Source organism: Clinocottus analis, unplaced genomic scaffold (assembly GCF_023055335.1).
Source record: "Clinocottus analis isolate CAN_PGR_092001 unplaced genomic scaffold, fCliAna1.0.p SCAF_25, whole genome shotgun sequence".
Lineage (NCBI taxonomy): Eukaryota > Metazoa > Chordata > Actinopteri > Perciformes > Cottidae > Clinocottus > Clinocottus analis.
Genome location: NW_027175987.1, coordinates 6,152,340 through 6,168,446, shown reverse-complemented (window position 1 = coordinate 6,168,446; position 16,107 = coordinate 6,152,340). Strand labels below are relative to the sequence as shown.

Here is a 16,107-nt window from a genome sequence, read left to right as displayed (position 1 = left end):
GGAGATACATGGTTTTCACTGAACAGTAAGGAGATGCGATGATGTCATCTGAAATGTAACTAAAGCTGTCAGACAAATATTTGCCTCTAAGACATGGAGTGCAAATAAAAGTTGTATAAAACAGCCTTGAGTGTGTACTTCAGTAAATGAACATTGTCACATTCCACCACTGCACAAACTCTAAATATGGCTTGTTTTGAATAAAAATAATTAACAAAGCGCAAACCTCAGTTTGTAATCAGTTAGGAAATGAAGTAAACAAGTTGTTTACAGCGGAGGGACGTGATAAACCCAGCGTGTTCTGCATCTATTCCCTCAGTGAAACCCAGCCATGTGGAGGAAAGGCAGAGCAGATGCAGGCCGATTTCCTCTTCTACGCCGTGAATATCTGGAGCAACTCTCAGTATTAACATGTATAAACTGACCCCTGGCATCCGAAAAACTGTCTTCCTGGATACAACGAAGTCAGGAGTGTGGCGAAGCGCTGCTCTTCGTGCCAATTCCACCATCAGTCGCAGCCTAAAGGTCTCTCCTCAAACGACCCTGTTTATATGCACAGTTTGAGGGTGATGACACCGAGCAGCAAGCTACCAAAAGGGTCTATTTTTGGATTGCACAGCACAGGAGGAGTCCCTGCTGTAATCTCACATAGGCCATCCTACGCCATAGGCCAGATCTCATTTAGGGGAAGACAGATGAGGGAAGAGGTGTCGGTGCGACGTAAGGAAAGGCCAAGCTCGACACTCTGTGTCTTTATTATCTTTGGGTGAATAAGAATTAGTTTAGGGTCCTGGTGGGCAGGTGGCACCTTGCACGGCAGCCTTCGACAATGTATAGATGTGTTATTGGGGGAATGATGACATGTAGTGTAACACATATGTTTTATTTACCACATAAATATTACACCCCCTGATATTTATTGATGCATGCTGGTTGTTTGTGCGTGTTCGCCTTCTGTTAGGTGAGTAGTGTATTTTGGTTGCAGTGATAATAGCTTTTGTATATCTTTGGTGCCACCTTGTGCTGCACAACTGTCCTCTCTCCCTTCAGGCTCTGCTCGAGGAGGACCAGCAGATAGTTTTGTCAATTTTAATAAAACTAGTTATTTTGACTTCTGTTTAATCAGAATGAGATGTAACCGCATTTACTGTTCCACTGTTGTGTTGTCGCCATATCACAGGCTACACTAGTGAAGTCTGTATTCCTGTGTTGTGTTTGTGAAAACCAGACATTTAAAGCGACTACGACCCGAAACTCTATACTCAACAGAACACAGTGAAGAAACTATACAAGTATTGTGTGTTTAAAACAATAAATAAAAACAGGCCTACAGTATTTGCAAGAATAACATTTTTACTCATAATATATGTCGGTTACAGATGAGATGTAAGAAATTGGTGCACAGGAAAATAAAGAAAAACTAGACTTTTGTTTGGTTTAAATTATTTGGGATTCAGACAATTTAGGAATAAATTGTAACACCAAATTGACTGTGTGTGGAAAGATTTACAGCTTAGTCTTTTGTTCAACACTGGTCTTCTTAAAGTACCAGAAAACTACTGCGTGATTGCAGCAATAAGCCAAAAACACTGCAGGAAAATATTCAACCACAATTTTTATTTCTGTTCAGCCCAGTATCAAAAGGCCTTCTAAGGCTACAACATGGCTCATATGGACCAACATGCTACAAATATGAACAAATACACAACGGGGAACTAGTGCAGATGATGCAGGTGGACATAATGATCATAGTGATGGCAGCTTTGTGTGCAATATGTGGTTCCTCACTGTGTCCAGTAGATGGGGCTGTTGACCTTCTGTAACACCGTTGTGTGACACGATCCTGACAACTCAACTCAAATCTACTGAACACTGTGTGATCTGCATACATTGGAGGTGGAGAATGCATCAAACAAGACTATTGATTTTGCACTTAAAAGTGAGCAGCACAGGTGTGTTAGTTTGCCACACTCAATTTTAATAATTTACAAATCAATTTTAAACACCAGAAAGGAATGGAGACAACAGACTGTATTATTTGAAGTGTAAAGCCCCAAACTGGAAAAACCTTTTTGCTTTACACTCTGAAGTATGTATGAAGTGAAAATGTTGATACAGAAGTCTATTTCCATTGTATGTAAAACAAGCGCTAAAGACTTTAACAAATTGTAAGTACTTATTTGTAAGACACTTGTTCTGAATTCCTCCCACACTGTTTTTTTGAAACTGAAAGCTCGAGTCAAAAGATATTGCAAAGCTGCATGTGGACTATTATTGTACAGTGCAAGTGATCAGGTTGCGGTCGCGGTTCTTCATCTCAGGCATTCAAAACAACATGGCACGTTTTTGAAAAGCCTGTAGTACTCCTCCTGAATCTGGAATGACACATTCAAGAGACTCAGAATTGGATTTCAAATATCACAAGTTTGAATATCACGAGTTGCTGACATTTTATTCTGCTCAAAACGTAATAATACAAAAATTATAAACATAACACTGAATGGGCCAATTTTGCGTTAGATACTTAAAAAAAAAAAAATAGGTTAGTCATTTACTAATAATAAGGAAGGAATTTTACTTGTATTATAGTATTTATTTTCTTTGTGTTATTGAGACTTTACAATCCATACTCTATATTCATGCTTCTTCTTACCCCGACTATTATAATATTAAATATTAAAATTTCATTTTTGAAATGACACAAAGATTGTTATTTATGCCACATAAACTCATTTACCTTCCATTGTGTTAATGTGAGCTGCTTACTGTCCAACTATCGCCACACAATCCACGTTGAATCACTACATCTTAGAAAACAAAGTTCAAGGGACCAAAGTGTTACCTTTCGGGACAAGACGCAGAGGAAGATGAAGATGAACATGCCCTGGAAGGTGTTGGCGATGGTGAACAGATAGGCTGTGAGGGTGGTCTCATTAAGGATGTGCAGAACTCCTAAAGTCCAGGTGGCTCCCAGCACAAACAGCAGAGCCAAACCACCGCGGGCGCAGGACCTGAGGGGATGACACTGAGTTTAGCTGAGGGATTGCACAAAATAGGTTTGAATTTGGTGTTCCTAATTTAAGACAACAAACGACTACTTGGAAAAAGATACCACAAGGACACATGAAACCACTCTAATCCATCACATGAGGAAATGTCCTGCTTGATTTTAAAAATTCTTTTGACGTTCTTACCATGAGTACAGATAATCCTACCTGATGTTGTCGTAGTGGCTGATTTCAGGCTTTTTCACAGCGGTGTGCCGGTACACTTTGTAGATGATTACTCCAAAAGCCAAGAGATTAACCTTTGGTGGAGACCGGCCAAAACAAACAGGACAAGAAGCTTAAGAAACCAGCAGGATGAAATGGATATCAATCTTTGAAACAATCCCTATTTGATGATTGTACTTAATACTTTAACTAATTATTAAGTCATTATTAGATCTCACCAGAATGATCAAACATGCCGGCCCAATGAAGCTCCATATGAAGTGGTTTTCTGTGCTCAGCCAACACCTGTGACACAAATCATGTTATTCAACAAACACTTTTATTAAGTCTTTTGGATAAAATAATCCCTCCTCCGCAGCAGCAATGCCCTGTATCAATTTGCTTCTGTCCAATCTAGTCTAATCTTAATTATAACAATACTGTATGGGCTAATACGTAGCCTACTTATCTTACAAGCACACCAACAATTGGTTAGAAAAAGCTACCTCTGCTCACGGGAATGAACAATCAGCACTTTCTTTTTTTGCATAACCTCAATCTTTTAATTATATTTTACATTAATAAACAAAAGATTTACTTCTATTCATGGACTTCTGTTTAAACTCTCCATGGTACACAACCTCTCAGAATTTATTTTAAACTACTTATTACCTCACAGGGCAGTCCAAGCATCTTCTACTTCCTTTATGTCCCCGCAGGCCACATTTAATCTCTACCCCCATGCATTTATAATTAACGCCATTTGTTTATCTTTCCTCCATGAAAAATGCTGTATGAGATTGAAAAAGAGGTGTTTGTACAAAAGCTGTTCTCTTCCCACCTCTCTTTGCACTTACACTTTATCAGTGCCGTAATACTTGGAGCCGAGTGTTGCTGAGATGGCCACCACCACCGCGGGGCTCCCGTAGCCGAAGATATAAAAGTTGCGGTGCAGGAAGCCTTTGTTGTAGATGACGCCAACCACTATTAAGTACAGATGGATGCCCTCGATGCACATCCAGGCGAAGGCCGCGAGGAAGAAATAGTGCAGCAACCCTGCTATAACAGAGCAGAAAAGCTGCCGAGAGGCACACGAAAGAGGAGAGATGGAGACAGAGATTTGAAACAAAATTATGACGCGTAAAAGCACAGTTATTTTTTACCTTCACGTAAGAATTTTCATGTGTTTATGTATGAGATGAATTGCTAAAATTTAAGTTTTTTTATGTCAAAGAGTTGAACCGAAATAATTCTGGTGTTCACAAAAAAGTAAGTCAAATAGGAAGCGTTTTAATGATGTGCATGACGTGTATATGAGTATATACAGTGAACTATAAGTATGTTTAGTTAGTCACATACTTCCATTAAACTGCATATACTTATATACACTTTCTATACGCTGCATTACTTTGCATTTTTGCACCATTTTTATTGTTTAATTTTCTTAAATGTATTATATTCTGCTGTTTTGTTGTATATATTGAGCATTTTTCATAGCTACTATTTTTGTGTCTTTATGTAACTTTGCTTGCTGCTTCCACAAACAAATGACCCCTTGGAGATGAAAAACTATCCATCCATCCATCCATCCATCCATCCATCCATCCATCCATCCATCTATCTATCTATCTATCTATCTATCTATCTATCTATCTATCTATCTATCTATCTATCTATCTATCTTTTAATCACTGAAATGACAGAATAGTGTCTCTCACACACTCAAACGCCACGTGCACCCAGAAGCTCACCCTGTGTGTGTTCATGTTGATCCCCACCAGGAAGACGAACTCGGCCATGAAGAGGCTGCAGCACAGGTTCTTGTGGATGGTGGTTCTGGTGCTCTGGATCTCACTGAAGAACCAGAAGGTGAAGATGCACATGGACAGACAGATGAGGGAGATGATCACCCCCAGCTGGGTGATCCGGGTCAGGATGGTGTAGTGAGCCACCAGCTGAGAAGCAAATGGAAAGGGAGGCGTTTCATTCACGGTTTCATGGTATGTGAAGTTGTAATTTCTTGTGTTTTTGAGTCATTCGATATAACATGGGTGTGCAGGCTGGGGTAACACCAATGTGTTGGGTTGCAGTCATTATCTGTTCTGGTGCTGCTGTATTCGAAAAAGGGTCATAAAAAAAGTTCATTTTAATTTACTTAATTTTTTTATTATTTTTTTTTGACAAAATAATTTCATAAATACACTCCCTGGTTTTGTTAAAGCAGTACTCCTACATCCCTACTGAACATGTAATAATGTGAGGGCACTATTGAGTGCTATAAAACAACAGGGAGTATATCTTTGGAGGGTGTGGGTGGATATCTCCGACATTTCTTTTTGTCTATTTCAATATGGCGTGAGTCACATTGCCTTTAGCAGCTGGATTTTTTTGGGGGGGGGGGGGTTTGGACATTTTGTGTTTCATAAAACATTGTTTTGCAACATATCAAGAATGTTATCCTGAGTATGTTATCTTAATACATCAAACAATAGAAATGTGTTATTTTATTTTATTAAAATCTAGTGCAATTTTGCTGAAAAGCAGCACAATCGACACAAAATAATAGTGATCAGAAACTTGTATTGAAATAATAATCATGTAAAGAATATCAGAGTGTCACAAAGCCAGTAAATCGGAAAATAATAAAAAACACAGTTAAAACAAACTATAATAAAAATAAAAAGCCGAAGAGGAATTTACCCTCCAGCCCTAAAAAAAACAACAATGCATACACAGTTGTATTTTTAATGTTTGATTACTCACATTGGCTCGCCCAGAGGACATGAGGATGGCAAAGTGTGTGAGGTGGTTGCAGGAGCAGGAGGTTGCATTGCTGTTGACGTGGACGGTCTTGCAGCCGTGAGTGGCCCAGTGGCCCCGCAGGCTGTCCGGCTCGTACTCCCAGAAAGCACATGTGGTCACATCTGCTTTAGTGTCTATGGGCTGCAGGAGATAGAGAGCAACGAAGACACTGATAAATGTTCTGTTTTGTATTCCTTTGGTTCTATGTTGCTGTGTGACGTCACAGCGGGGGTTAAAAACAGATCTCATCCCGAAAATGAATTACTATACATCCAAAGTTCATATGCATCATAGTTGACATTTAAAAAGGTTGCTTTAGCGTCATAATCATGTTTAGAAATAAAATAAAAATACAACATTTGTTTGCTTTGGCTTTTCATACAATTCTTATGATCTCACAATTTTATCATGTCATATAATTATCATGCATGACTTTGGCTCAAAACCACACAGGGGCAGGTAGTTAAGTGCAGTCATGTGTGCTGCAGATCACTGTGTTTTTATGGGAAAACAACATTGAAATCATTAAAATTCACATGCAAATATTGAAAACAGAGGTCAACATATTTCTATAAATTGCTATGTTCAATTTAAATTGAATTACAAAGATCGGCACAATCTGTAAATGTACCTGTAAATAAAATGTGTATTTTCTAAGTTGACATTTAATTATAATTGTATTCGGACCAGTTAGTGTAGCATTCATATTTTTTTTTGTTGTTGAAATTTTTAATGTACTTTAATCAATACCTTTTCCATCAAATTATTACACACAGTGTGTCACAGGAACAGGTGCAAGAAGAAAAAATTACCCCAAACAGAAAGAATCTGCATGAAAATTGAGTCCAAATTATTGATTGTTGCTCTTTAAAGGCAATTTAAAGAAGATTTTCATTGCTCGACATAAATCATCCCCTCCTTTGTTAGGCTTAAGCCTCAAGGGTCCAACAAAAATAATGATTTCACTTTCTCATACATTTTAATTATCTTATAAGAAAAAAATACCAGTACATTAACTTTTAGGGTTATTTCCCTCATTACTCCACTTTCCTCCATCATCTATTCACCTGTCCTCTTCAATTTCCCCTTAACTGAGAGGTCATTGAAAGAAATATATTCAAATTTCATGAAAACCTTACACAAAGCAATAACTATTCCACTTGTGTGAATTTGTTTAAATTTGTCTTAAATGAAAACTCTGGCAGTTATCAAGTTCCTGAGAGAGTCAGTGTGGGAATAACGTAGCTGTTCCTCACAGCAAAAGAGAACGCAATAATGGGCTCCAGTTTGACAATGATATATATGATGGGATGTTGATATTTCAAAATGAACAGGATCCAATTGGAAGCTACCACATAATGTTAATAAATAAAACATATACATAACATAAAAGACTGCGTTCAGATTTGTCGAAAAGGCATATATTTAAATTTAAACAAATGCTACTTTGGTCTCCCGATCAATTTTAAAATACTGCTTTTATAAATCAAATCAATAATAGACTGAATGGGGAAGAACAAAGATCCACCTGGCAGCAGCTGTATTACTGGGTTCTAAAAGTCTAAACACAAACTCATTTTGAAGGTATCGGTTCAGAGTGCAGTGTGGCGGCCTCAGCGCTCGAGAGTCTTTACCTCTCTGTGCCTCAGAGTGAAGGTGACGTGGTCGAGTTGGTAAACCTCAGCATGTTTGATGGCTGCAGCGATGACTTGGGAGTTGACAGTGATTTCCCCCGTCTCTGCATGGCGAGAGTAGTCGGTGACACCCGGGTCGCTGCTCGGCTTCAGGATGTCACCGATGCTGTCATATCGCACAAACACCACTGACACACTTCCTGATGGACACCAAAAGTTGAACAGAGACAGCAGACAGAGTAAGATGGACTTACTGTATTTTTCATCAAACTTTGTCAGTCGATTAAAACGTTTTAGATCACGCGCAGCAGTCATCATACGCAATCAGTTTTATGGTCTGACCAACTGTGCCGAGTTCAATGTGTATATTCAACCAATTTACATCTAATACAATCATTTAACATTTTCAATTGTCTTTAATTGTTTCAATCAACGTTGGATTTGATGTAAATATGAACAGCAGTTGATAAAGAAGCGTTGTTTCTGTGATGCTGCATGTGTAACTGTTGCCATAAGGACATTAAAGACAGATTTTGAGATCGGTGATTATATTTGCTCAGATATTATTAGAGCGAATTATAACATATGCACCTGAAGGCATCAGCAAAACATAAAGATAATTTGATGACCAAACACCCTAGAATGTATTTAACCTTCTTTCAAACATATAAACTAAGCTACTTTACCATTCCTGTCCTCTTCTGGTCTCAGTTTAGGAGTTAGATTGATAAGATCGCCGCCCATTGACGCAGACAGTTTGGCTTTTATGTGACGGGCGTCAAAGGTAAAGAGTTTCATTTCTGTGGTTGAGAAGAAAAGAAAAGACATAAAGAATTGAAAATATGAAAATGACAATTATCCAAAACCTCACTTTACTGCACACAGGTGGTAATGAATGGCAGGACAATTTAATATAATTGGAGTGTCTATGAGAGCGCTCTATGTTAATAATTATCTCACCCATTTCTGTGGCTTTGATTTGTAGCTCAGCTGGAGTTTTGTAGTTGCTCGCCAGAGTCAGAGCACTTTCTTCAACACTGTGCAGCAGCTTGGTGATGGTGTGTTCCCGTCGCTCTTCTTTCATTCGGCTCCAAGCCACCAGTTCATCCTTCTCCACCAAGTTGTTCACTGCTTTCACAAATTTCTGATGAAAAGCAGATTTATTATTGCGACATGTGTGTGGTAGTTAATCATGTAACATATGCGTGTACTGCGATGTGTTTGTAATCATGGTTAGAACATTATGTTTATCAAGGTTTGCCTCTGTTGACGTCTCAATAATCACTCCATATGGTGAGGCTTTTATTATTAGACATTTCTCCACTTTTAATGATAGTCAACTTTTAATGAGGACAATAAATAAATAAACATTTTAGACACAATTCTAAAGATATCATATGTATTGGCACAATACACCTTCAAAACAAAAGTACCTAAGTGTCTAATTTCTCTTTCTCAGAACTTGCACAAAGCGCGTCTTTGTCCCTGAAACCAGTTCAAAGCAAAAATTCAAATGTTGATGGAGAAAGCGAGAATGGCAAACAAAGATTACTGTAAGAGTGGAGTTGATGACGGATGGTTTGACAGTGTAATCCTTTTCTTCGGCGGCCAGCGTTGATGCGGATCGACACAAGGCCTCAACATATGCGATCACTTCCACTGAGGTGAGTTCGCCGGACGTCTGCTTGGCAATTTCCTTCAGTAGACTCTGGGGCTCCGTGAGGTTGCTCATCTGGGATGGGTGGAAAAGTAAATGAGTGAAGAGTATTTCATGATATCACATTCCTGCGACATATTACATGCAGTCCTTCATGGTTTATTAAAACATATTGATGCCTTTTTTTTGTTGGATACAGACTTTGAAATGTCCATCATTGATCATTAGCTTTCTTCTTTTTTAGATGGAACTGGTATCAAGCTCACTCAAACTCAATAAAGAACATATCCATATTGAGCAAGTTGGATATTCCCCACAGGGAGGAGCTGTTTGGTCAGTCTCAGAACACATTATCTCCACCTATAGATGTAATGTATATGTTTGTTTCTGTTAGATAAAATAAAAGTACAAGAGCATTTTAACACACAACACAACATACTCAACGGGAGATTCCCTTTTATTCATGCGATATGACTTCTTAAATATTTCTTTTCCATTTTAACCATCCATGAACTGAGGTGGAAAGTCAGTTGCTTCCGTTTGTTAATTGTCACGAAAGCAGAGTTCAATATTTTAACCCCTTCCCCTCTCGAGTAAGCAGGAGGCTCGTCCTGGAGAAAAGAGGATGCATGATGACACGGAAACATATTTTTCAGAAACATCATATACTCTATATAAAACATAAATGGTGCCATAAAAAAAAGATAAACAAAGATGGGTGTTCAGCCCTGGATGTTACATTAAGGATTAAAGATGGAAGATAAAAACACAGGAATGCAAGCAGAGATTCTATGACACAGATCAATTCATCAAACATTTCATTTTGTTATTCAAGCTGTCTTGACAAAAACAAGTAAATAGATTATTTAAAATTACCTCTCACCTTTTGAGGCTAGAGCCTGGAAGACGTTCGAGTCATGGAGTAAAAAGGATCAAGTAAATACACACAATTGTACGTCAGTACAGTCCCTCACACTCAACCCTTTACCTGGAGAGGTCAGTGAGTGCTCAGGCCCTCGGGGTTAAAGGCTTTAGGGCGGACATTGGGAATGGACCATTGTAATTTTAAAATATTGTTTCATTTCACGTTCATCAGGTTTCTCTCCAATAGAGGGCAGTGTCATCATATCTATTTTACCATATTTGGCTGCAATCCCGTGGAGGGGTACTTACATATTCAAGTGTTTTGTTGACGGTCTGTGTGATGCACCCGATGTTGTCATGACAGTATTTTTGGGGATGCTCTGAAAAAAACAACAGTTACCTTAGGCATCTCTTTGATTGCTGAATTTATTCCCAATGTTTCACCAGGATAAAGTACGCTACAGCAAAGTCTGAATTGCATAAATAACACAGAAATAACATCAGATGTCTCTCTTTGTGATCAACATAGCTTAAAACATCAGTAAATTTAAGATTGCACCGTTAACTTGATGTATTGCATAATAGATTCTTGTGTGTAATGTAATTCAGCTCTGTGTTTTGTGTGCATGTGCGATGGAGTAAGAAGAAGAATCCTAAGAATCTTAGTTAATCTTAAGAGAAAAAAAGATGTATGTCCTTAGATGAAAGTACCAGTGAGTGTGTGTGTGTGTATGTGTGTGTATGTGTGTGTGTGTGTGTGTGTGTGTGTGTGTGTGTGTGTGTGTGTGTGTGTGTGTGTGTGTGTGTGTGTATGTATGTGTGTGTGTGTGTGTGTGTGTGTGTGTGTGTGTGTATGTGTGTGTGTGTGTGTGTGTGTGTGTGTGTGTGTGTGTGCAGGTGAGCTCTTCCATCCTCATACCGACCTTTACATCTTACACCTCTCTCTGGATGAAAGTGCTTAGTGCCTGAAGTTGGGATGTAATCACGCTGACAGTTGCAATAGAAAGATCCATTCGTATTACGGCAGTGTGAGTTTGGTCCACACACCTGTCCTGCCCTACATTCATCAATATCTGAAAGGTGCAAGTAAAGAGTACAGCTCCATTTAAAAGATAAACTCATAATGAATAAAGTCACACTCTCAACATAGCTTAACATAACGCAAACAACTAATAAATACAGACTTCAACAAACACTTGTATTTATGTCTCTATGTGTCCAGCATAATTTGTAAAAGTGACGCTGGAATTGAATCAAAGTTAATGTTCTATGTTCACACAAATAAAGATTCTGCCATAAATATTTCCATGCATTACACTTATTACACTATATAATTAACTTGGGATACAAACTGCAATTCTTCCATGCATATTACACATCTGAATATTCATACATCAACTTTTAAAATCTGACATGCTTCTGCACGACATTAAATGATGTGTGTCACCCAGTTGGATATCTGCATGAATACTTGCACTCCAACACGGGATGAAGCTGTTGTTCTTCTGCAAATGGAGCAAAAGCTTTTGGATAGTTGCTCAAAATAGCAGATGGGAAGGAAGTGAAAGGCTGAAAGGGAAAAGCACCTCCAACACGTTCATCCTCCTCAACACCGCAAGAGAGAAAACAGTTCATACACCATCCTGATGCCCTCACAGCTGTGTGGTAACTACTTTCCAACATACTGTATACATGATACCTCGCTATGCATTTATTTGATACCTTGGTACGCATTTAACACAGCGAGCCAGTGAATCGTACATTACCGATGCATTTGGTGCCATCGTTGGGCTGGAACTCAGCCAGTCCTGTGGACGTGTATCCAGAGACACATGTACAGTAGTAGCTGCCTGCGGTGTTGGTGCAGCTCCCTCTGTCCCCGCAGATATTAGTCACATTCTGGCACTCATTGTCATCTGTGGTGAAAAGATCAAGGTAGGAGGTAAACTGGGTTAGTGGAAAGAGAAAATGAAAATAAAGGCTGAAGAAATAAATTGGACGAACAAAGAAAAATGAAATGCTTTCATGTTGCAGTGATTTGACCAGGCAATGTGACTGGCCAGCAGGCTGATGCCCGCAGGCCATGTTCTCAGTCTTGGCTCAAATACAAATGTATGATACGTACTTAGATGTAGGAAAATCTACTAATTCAGAAAGTCAACTCTTGTGTTTATCCAACCCTTATATGGACAACAATATTTTTTCAACCCTTGACACTATAGCTTTATGATGTCTAATGCATTATTTTCAGGCTGCTCTTAAATTAATTGTGCCGTAATTGTTGTTGTTTTTTCTCGCTTTTGTTCAGTCTACCATGTCTCGGCCCTCCTTCTGCTACATTTCCCAGAAGGCTTTTCAATATACACGAGAGAAATGCCCTGACGCATTGTAATCGACTCATTTGTAAGTTTTGGATGGAGAGATCTGGTGATAATTGTAGTTGAGTAATGACAAAGCATCAGTGCAAGTTTATTAAAAGTGGCTTAGGGGCAGCAGTACGGTAGCTCAGTCCGTAGGGAACTAGCTCCATAGCTCGAGAATAACCACTACCAGGTAGAGTTGTTTCTTCTTCTTCTTCTTCTTCTTCTTCTTCTTCTTCTTCTTCTTCTTCTTCTTCTTCTTCTTCTTCTTCTTCTTCTTTTTCTTCTTCTTCTTCTACTATCGATCCTTATATAAAAAGCTATACGTTTTGTGGCAGATTTGCATTTTGCTCATTGCAGAACACTATAGAAATCTCTGCTCTGTTTCATCAACAATTCATTTTCATCTTTGACTGTGGAGCATTATGCAAAATGGATGGACCATCACAGAGCTTTGGCAAAAACTGATGTTAATCCTTTATGTCTTACTTAAAATTGTGCAGTAAATCTATCTCTGCTTGAGGAAAAGGATGACACTACAAACATCCAAATTCGCATGATGTTTTTTTCTAAAAACAGAAGGGACTACTGAAACCTCTGATGCCTTTTGCCATGAACTAAAAAATTATAATTTGATCGGATTATTTCCAGAGTGAAACTAATCCCATGCAATCACCATAGGAGCATATTTCATCTTTTTTTCAGTGGGGTCTTTGAGTGCATTTTCCCCAAAAATATTGTCTTCATTTAACCTTCGAAATTTGTTTACTATTGAAAAAACTTTGATTTGATACTGATCAAATGTGTTGGAGGGGTTTGAACTTGATGAGGCGCCGTTGTGGTCTCGTCCCAGGCTCCACTAACTTGGTCGAGTCTTGATTAAAGCCTTGTCTGACTTCGACGCAATTTGTATTGTTGACATTTGTGATTGCAGAGCAGTTATGTGCCTTTGTTTGATTTTGATATAGTCAAATTGTTGACCGGATTGAGACAGCACCACATACAGAGCAGTTTGCTGATGATACGGTTTTGGCCCACACATTATAGAAAGTGCCGTCTCTGCTCGCTCAGTTTATTGGAAATGGCTTGGGAAGACTTTCCACTGATGCTTTCACTTGTCTATGATGGACGCTGGGCTCTTCCTCTCCTCTGTACTTTTTGCACAAAAGCTGTCCGGGAAAGGAAATCCTCTGCTCTCTGATGAGAGAGGTGACTCTATTCAAAAGGGAAATACCTCCATAACACACAAGACCCTTGAGCTGTCACTGCTGCGGAAACACCGGAGCCACCTATTTTATGATTTACTTTCATGTCTTTGTGTTATCTGTAGAAAGTAGAGAGCGCTTTTGTCACTTTGTTGAAAAAATAAATAAACGGCGTGGATTAACAAATCTATAAATTCTTTTCGGGGGCATTCTTTTCACCTTTTAATAGCAATTCATTCAAAGTCATTACGCACAAAAAAGGTTATGTCGCCTGAAGTCATTCGTGGGACAAACATACTAACAATCTATTCTCTGATTGTTTTGCATGAAATGACACACCAAATAAACAGAATTGCTTTTAAATCTGTTACTGAACAAGGGGTCCATTGAACTTGAATTCATGTACCTTTTTGTTTGAAAATCCTTCGCCAAAGTGTTAGTGTCACTCACAGTTTTATTTACTTTCGGCCCTTGAAATATGTAAGCTGGCCTATGATTGTGATGAAGTTTGGTCAGGAAACAAAAAGGGCTACAGGAATTCAAACAGCCCAGAAACAAAACAGGAGTAACAATGCTGACTGAGACAACGCTAGCCATTAAACATGTTGCTAATACAGCTCTATCATGGGGATACCTTTTCACATGGCAATGTTTTGTCTGTAATAAACTCTCTGACGTGAACTAGCTACCAACTAGCAGTTGGGGAAGTTTACAAAAGCATCTCAAAAAGGGAATGGTGCAAAAAAAAACACATGGTGCCTTCATGTATTGAAATGGATAGTCAGCATTTTACAATAACAATAATTAAGTTTTCTTGCATGTTAAAAAGTAGGATAGTTGCCTTCTACGTCTGTGGACTGAGAGATGCAACATGCTGGCTTTACCATTGTTGAACACAATGTGTGTTTTTGGGGTCTTCGATTATAGACAAACAGTTGCAGAAGCGCAATACGACACACAACATCCTGATTTGCGTTGATCAAAAGATCACAGTTAGCATTGTATAGGTGTTTATGTGCATCCAATTTTAAATGTCATAACATGTTTTTTTGTGTCATGAGCAGGCCTCGAAGCACGACTGCCTGATTTATTTTTTAACTGCATACATACAATGTATTTTGCACTGCACAGTCAACCACCATGTTCTAAAAATGTTAAATGAACCCACATGTTTACATATGTTGTTGTCATGCTTCTGTCTGTTTTTGTTGAGAAGTCATAAACAACCACGCATCCTAAAATAGCCAAGGTTTCCATGACAGCTCCACACAAGGTTGTAATATTGCATCATACAAAAATACGTATTCATGGGTGGCTTTGTGTGTTTATATTTACCACTGCAAAATGTAGTTCCATCTCCAGTATATCCATTGTTGCAGAAGCAGGCATTGTTTGATCCATTCACGGCCTTGCACGTTGCAAGTTGGTGACAAGAATCGCAAATGTCAGAGAGGCTGCATGGGTCCATCAGACTGGAGAGCCATGCTGCGTAGACACAAACACCACACACCGGAGTGTCTTTAGTGGTGCAACCGCTGCTGGGGTGGGTCTAGTAAAAAATGTCATTCTTATCTCTGGTTAACCACACGGTATCCACTGATATAATCAATTAAACCACAGTACCTACAGGTTTTACATTTATTAAGTTTAGTTTACACAGCAAAACAATCTGTTGTTAATGAAATGAAAATCGCAACAGCAATAATAAAACAAACAAACAAATTGTATAGCAAGCTGCATTGTTGTCCCATCATATAGCCTAACCCCATCATAGCTAACACCAAGACCCCATGAATACAGGTACATCCACCACTGTCTCACTAGTAGACACCTGCTGTGCTGGAGGAGAGATAAGGTCACGTACCTGTCAAAAGTAGAAGTTTCATTGGTGACTTGAGTAAGAACTCCATACTTGCTCCGCGTTCTCGCCTCTACTTTTAGCTCAGGCTATGGTGGGCAGGCTGCTGACGTAGTCCACTTCCTTGCATCAGTTTTCCTGTTTCCCTAAACCTGGCCCTTCCTGTCTTGATCTTTAATCTGTTTTCAAAAACATGGAGCCTGGCTACTTCAACAACCTGCTCCAACACACAGAACCCAACACACTTTCTCATTGTGTGTCAATGTACACCCGATTTAAAAGAAGTCTGAGCAACATTCAGTCCCTTTTTTCGTTGCGTGGTTGGTTGACACTGTGACTTTTGTCACCATTTTGGAAGCCTCCTACCCATTGTTCTCACTCCAACACGTACAAGCAGGCTGTGTAAACACAGGCCAAAACAACACTGACTAACTTTATGGAAGGACGACCCCCTCCCTTCCGCAAAGGATTGTACACAAATTCACACACACATTCCAGTGCTTTGTGTCTTCCAG

General features: G+C 39.0%; 1 protein-coding gene across 1 annotated transcript; it reads right to left on the bottom strand.

Moving 5' to 3' along the window:
- Positions 1-1,374: 1,374 nt before the first annotated feature.
- On the bottom strand, positions 1,375-15,658 carry adgrl4 (adhesion G protein-coupled receptor L4). Its single transcript, XM_068591787.1, has 16 exons — positions 15,599-15,658; positions 15,070-15,219; positions 11,936-12,085; positions 11,093-11,242; positions 10,479-10,549; positions 9,201-9,380; positions 8,609-8,792; positions 8,335-8,448; positions 7,649-7,848; positions 5,976-6,155; positions 4,964-5,167; positions 4,070-4,290; positions 3,452-3,518; positions 3,216-3,307; positions 2,843-3,011; positions 1,375-2,375 (listed from the first exon to the last, which is right to left on the bottom strand). The coding sequence occupies exons 1-16, from the start codon at positions 15,642-15,644 to the stop codon at positions 2,313-2,315; spliced, it is 2,241 nt and encodes a 746-aa protein (XP_068447888.1). The 5' UTR covers positions 15,645-15,658; the 3' UTR covers positions 1,375-2,312.
- Between the last annotated feature and the right edge of the window lie 449 nt (positions 15,659-16,107).

Coding starts and splice junctions, on each gene's coding strand:
- adgrl4 (XM_068591787.1), bottom strand. CDS start 15,644: ATGGAGTTCTTACTCAAGTCACCAATGAAACTTCTACTTTTGACAG. Junction 11,243..11,935: donor CGATGGCACCAAATGCATCG/GTAATGTACGAT, acceptor TGCACCTTTCAG/ATATTGATGAATGTAGGGCA. Junction 9,381..10,478: donor TCAACAAAACACTTGAATAT/GTAAGTACCCCT, acceptor CACCCATCCCAG/ATGAGCAACCTCACGGAGCC.